We start from the raw sequence: 3,320 nt of genomic DNA, 5'->3' as shown, positions 1-3,320 counted from the left end.
GGATGTTCCGGAAAGATTGTTAGAGCCGAAAATGGCAGATGGGGAGGAGCATTGTGAACAACAATTTCCTTTGGCAAAATACGAAATGGGGCTTGGTTACCGAGTTCTTAACAAAAAACACGGACCAATCAGAGCGCTCGGTTGATGCGGTCTCCGTTTCGGGAGCGCTGGCTCGGAGTCAGGAGGCCGGCTTTTCTCGCGTTTGAACAAGCGCTTCGCTCAGTACGAAGTGTTTTAAGAAAATGACGAATAACAAAGTACATGAATAACAATGCCAATGCAATGTAGTTACCAACCGTATGTAGCCGTAAACAAATTGTACGCAGGGAAAAACCCTATCATAATCCGCACGGAAGAACTTTCGCCAGCTTATTGTTTTCGATTTCCCTGTAACTAGTTGAACGCGTAAAATACGACCCGCCAGTATGCACTCCATCTGGCATTAATGGTAAAAAAAGTAGAAGGACATCTTTTACTACGTTCAATCAGTCAAAGGTACTTTTTATTATCGAACATGTGTTTTTAAGGGAAATCGAAAATAATAAGCTGGCGAAACTTCTTCCCTACGAATTATGACACGGCTTTTACCTGCCTACAATGTGTCTACGGCTTTGCGGGCTGCAAGTCGCGAAGGTACCGAGTGATTCACACGTGGGGAATGTTGTAAATATGACAAGGAAGGTCGGGTTTCGGTACCCAAGGAAGGTCGGGTTTCTTTCAGGGATGTTAAAAACATTTTCACTAACGAATTTGGCCATCGAGTGGGGAAAATTCTCCCGAAGGAGAGTTGTGAGAGACGATTCAGTAGGTTTCGAGTCGCACACCTCAACTCAATGACGGAGCCCGAAAAATCTAATAGAGTTCTAGGACATGATCCGAGTATTCGCCTAACGCAAAGATGGTTATCCGCCGATTCCGATAAAAAGAGCGTCATTCCGATCAAGTCGTGCCCTTCGCGCATCGTGTAATTTACGGGTCACGCGGATAGTGAAGTTCATTTTGTAAATAAACAACAATCGGCTCCTTTCGGAGATGTTTAATGTTAGACTGCAAAAACGACAGTGTAAGTGTTTGAAAATTTTTAAGTGAAAAGTGACAGTGGTTTTATTAAGTTGAGTTTGTGTATAAAAATCAATCGGCTGCTTTCAAAGACGTGTATTGATAGGACGTAGGAGCAACAATCTTAGTGTGTTAAAAATACCGTATAAATTGGAACAGAAACATTTGGATGCAAAAGGCCCTGAAAGGCAGGAAGTGCTTACAAATCGCAATCACGGACCGGTATCATATAAAATGAGATAATATGCATACTATCTTATTCATAGAATCGCCATAAGTCATGACCGCAAGCATTTGTTCAAGTGCCTGTTTCTTGTACATACAAGACAGGGACTGGAAATGTGTGATGGATGGATAGGAAATGTTAAAGACTAAAGGAAATGTTAGGAATTGTAAAATTTACAATTTAAGATCGTCTTGGCTTAAACAGCGACTCTGAATACCGACCTTTCGACTATACAGTATTGATAAACGTAACCCAAAAGTAATACGCTACTATACTCGTGTTCTCGAGAATCTAATATCGCTTCGCGCAGCTTGGAAGGTAGTGGTGGTGCAGGGAATTCCCCTCGCAGTATCCCCGCACAATTCTAAAGTATTGAAATGCGTAGAAGAAGTAAAAACTCGTGAACGTATTTGTCTACAAAACTTATTTTATATATCTGATTTGAAATATACAAGTTCCAAATTTAAAATGGGAATTCCTGGACTAACTGTATACATAAATAATCATTCTGACCGTTACTTGCGGTATTATGAATTACATAATACATATTTAGTGATTGACGGTAACAACGTAGGTTGTCAAATATATCATTCGCAAAAGGCATATCGTAATTGTGCATTCGGCGGCAATTATGATGGATATGTACACGACGTGTCAATCTTTTTCGACGATCTGTTAAAATGTGGCATAACACCGTTGGTTTTGATTGACGGTGGTACCGAGGACAAAGAATTAAGAACAGTCATAAAGAGGACCAAAGAGAAAATCCGGAAAGTTTCGACTTATTCTCCGTATCAGAGATTTCTGCCCGTATTACAAGGAGAAGTTTTCAGAGATGTGATGAGAGAAAAGAACATTCGACAGGTACAGTGTCTATTTGAAGCAGATAATGATATAGCTGCAATAGCAAGAATGCTCGAGTGTCCTGTACTCAGTGGAGATGCGGATTTTTATTCCATTTCACACATTGAATGTTGGTACAGTTATGCGTTCAGGTGGAAGATATGTAAAACAATGTAAAATTTATAAAGTCGAATATTTACTAAGTTCATTTAGAGGGCTGCAGGAATCAATGTTACTATTGGCAGCAATCTTGTTCGGTAACGATTATGTCGAACGTGGAACGTTCAAAAACTTCTTTCGTCATTTGAAATTGAAGACGGCATCAGGGGGAAAGTGCGTGAAAGAACGTTGCATCGAGGCAATTTTTTCATGGCTAAGCAAGTTCACCTTGGACGAAGCAGTTGCCAACATCTTAACAAGAATACGAAAACCTTCGCGACGAAGCGTATTGAATTTAATAGAAGAGAATATAAGTTATACGAATGCATTAGCTGAAATACTTGTACCATTAGGATTTCCAGGAGATTACCTCGCTCGTAGAGATACGCGTCGCTTGAACAGGAGTTTTAAATTTAACGGCGACATTGATACTTTGATCTACATGGGAGAAGTTTGTAAAGGAGAAGAGGAGGTGAGCAAGAAGGACGACAACGGTGAGATAAAACTAATGAACACAATTAATGAGACCGAATCGTTGTCGCGAAATGAAGCCATTAGTAAATTGCCTAAATGGTTTGTAAACGAACATCTTTTGGCCAAATATCCTCCGTATTTCATGAACATGATAGTTCGTAGATTGTATTTTTGTCCAATACAAATTGAAAATATCAATTATTCTTCGAGTAATGTGATAACTTTAAAGATCATTAGCGTTATTTTTGGACTTTTAAAATCAGCAATAAATGACAAAGTACGTTACATGAGATACATAATCAGAGATCAAAGGAGAATTGTATTACGTGAATTAGAAGGCACAGAGACACTAGATTGTTGTAAACTTCCATCTCTATCCAAACTTAGGGAAATTCCATCAAGTTCACGCAAAGAGATCTTGAATAAAACTTTAGGGATTAGCGATGCAGATGGTATAAATGAACTTCCGCCAAACTGGATATTATATTTTGGATAAGGGAGCAAGAACCTACCGTGTTTCATAAATCTAACGTATATGCTATACTCTTCGGTATAATAT

The 3,320-nt window shown here is 39.1% G+C and overlaps 1 protein-coding gene across 1 annotated transcript; it reads left to right on the top strand.

The window, feature by feature from the left end:
- Positions 1-1,704: 1,704 nt before the first annotated feature.
- LOC108632222 (protein asteroid-like) lies at positions 1,705-3,257 on the top strand. Its single transcript, XM_026819503.1, is given in 2 exon segments — positions 1,705-2,238; positions 2,240-3,257. Coding segments are annotated over 2 exon segments (1,503 nt in total). The 5' UTR covers positions 1,705-1,753.
- Positions 3,258-3,320: the final 63 nt, after the last annotated feature.

This window comes from Ceratina calcarata, unplaced genomic scaffold (assembly GCF_001652005.2).
Source record: "Ceratina calcarata isolate Rehan_Ccalc_2016 unplaced genomic scaffold, ASM165200v1 scaffold1515, whole genome shotgun sequence".
In the NCBI taxonomy this organism is placed as follows: Eukaryota; Metazoa; Arthropoda; class Insecta; order Hymenoptera; family Apidae; genus Ceratina; species Ceratina calcarata.
This window is presented reverse-complemented; position numbering and strand designations above follow the sequence as displayed.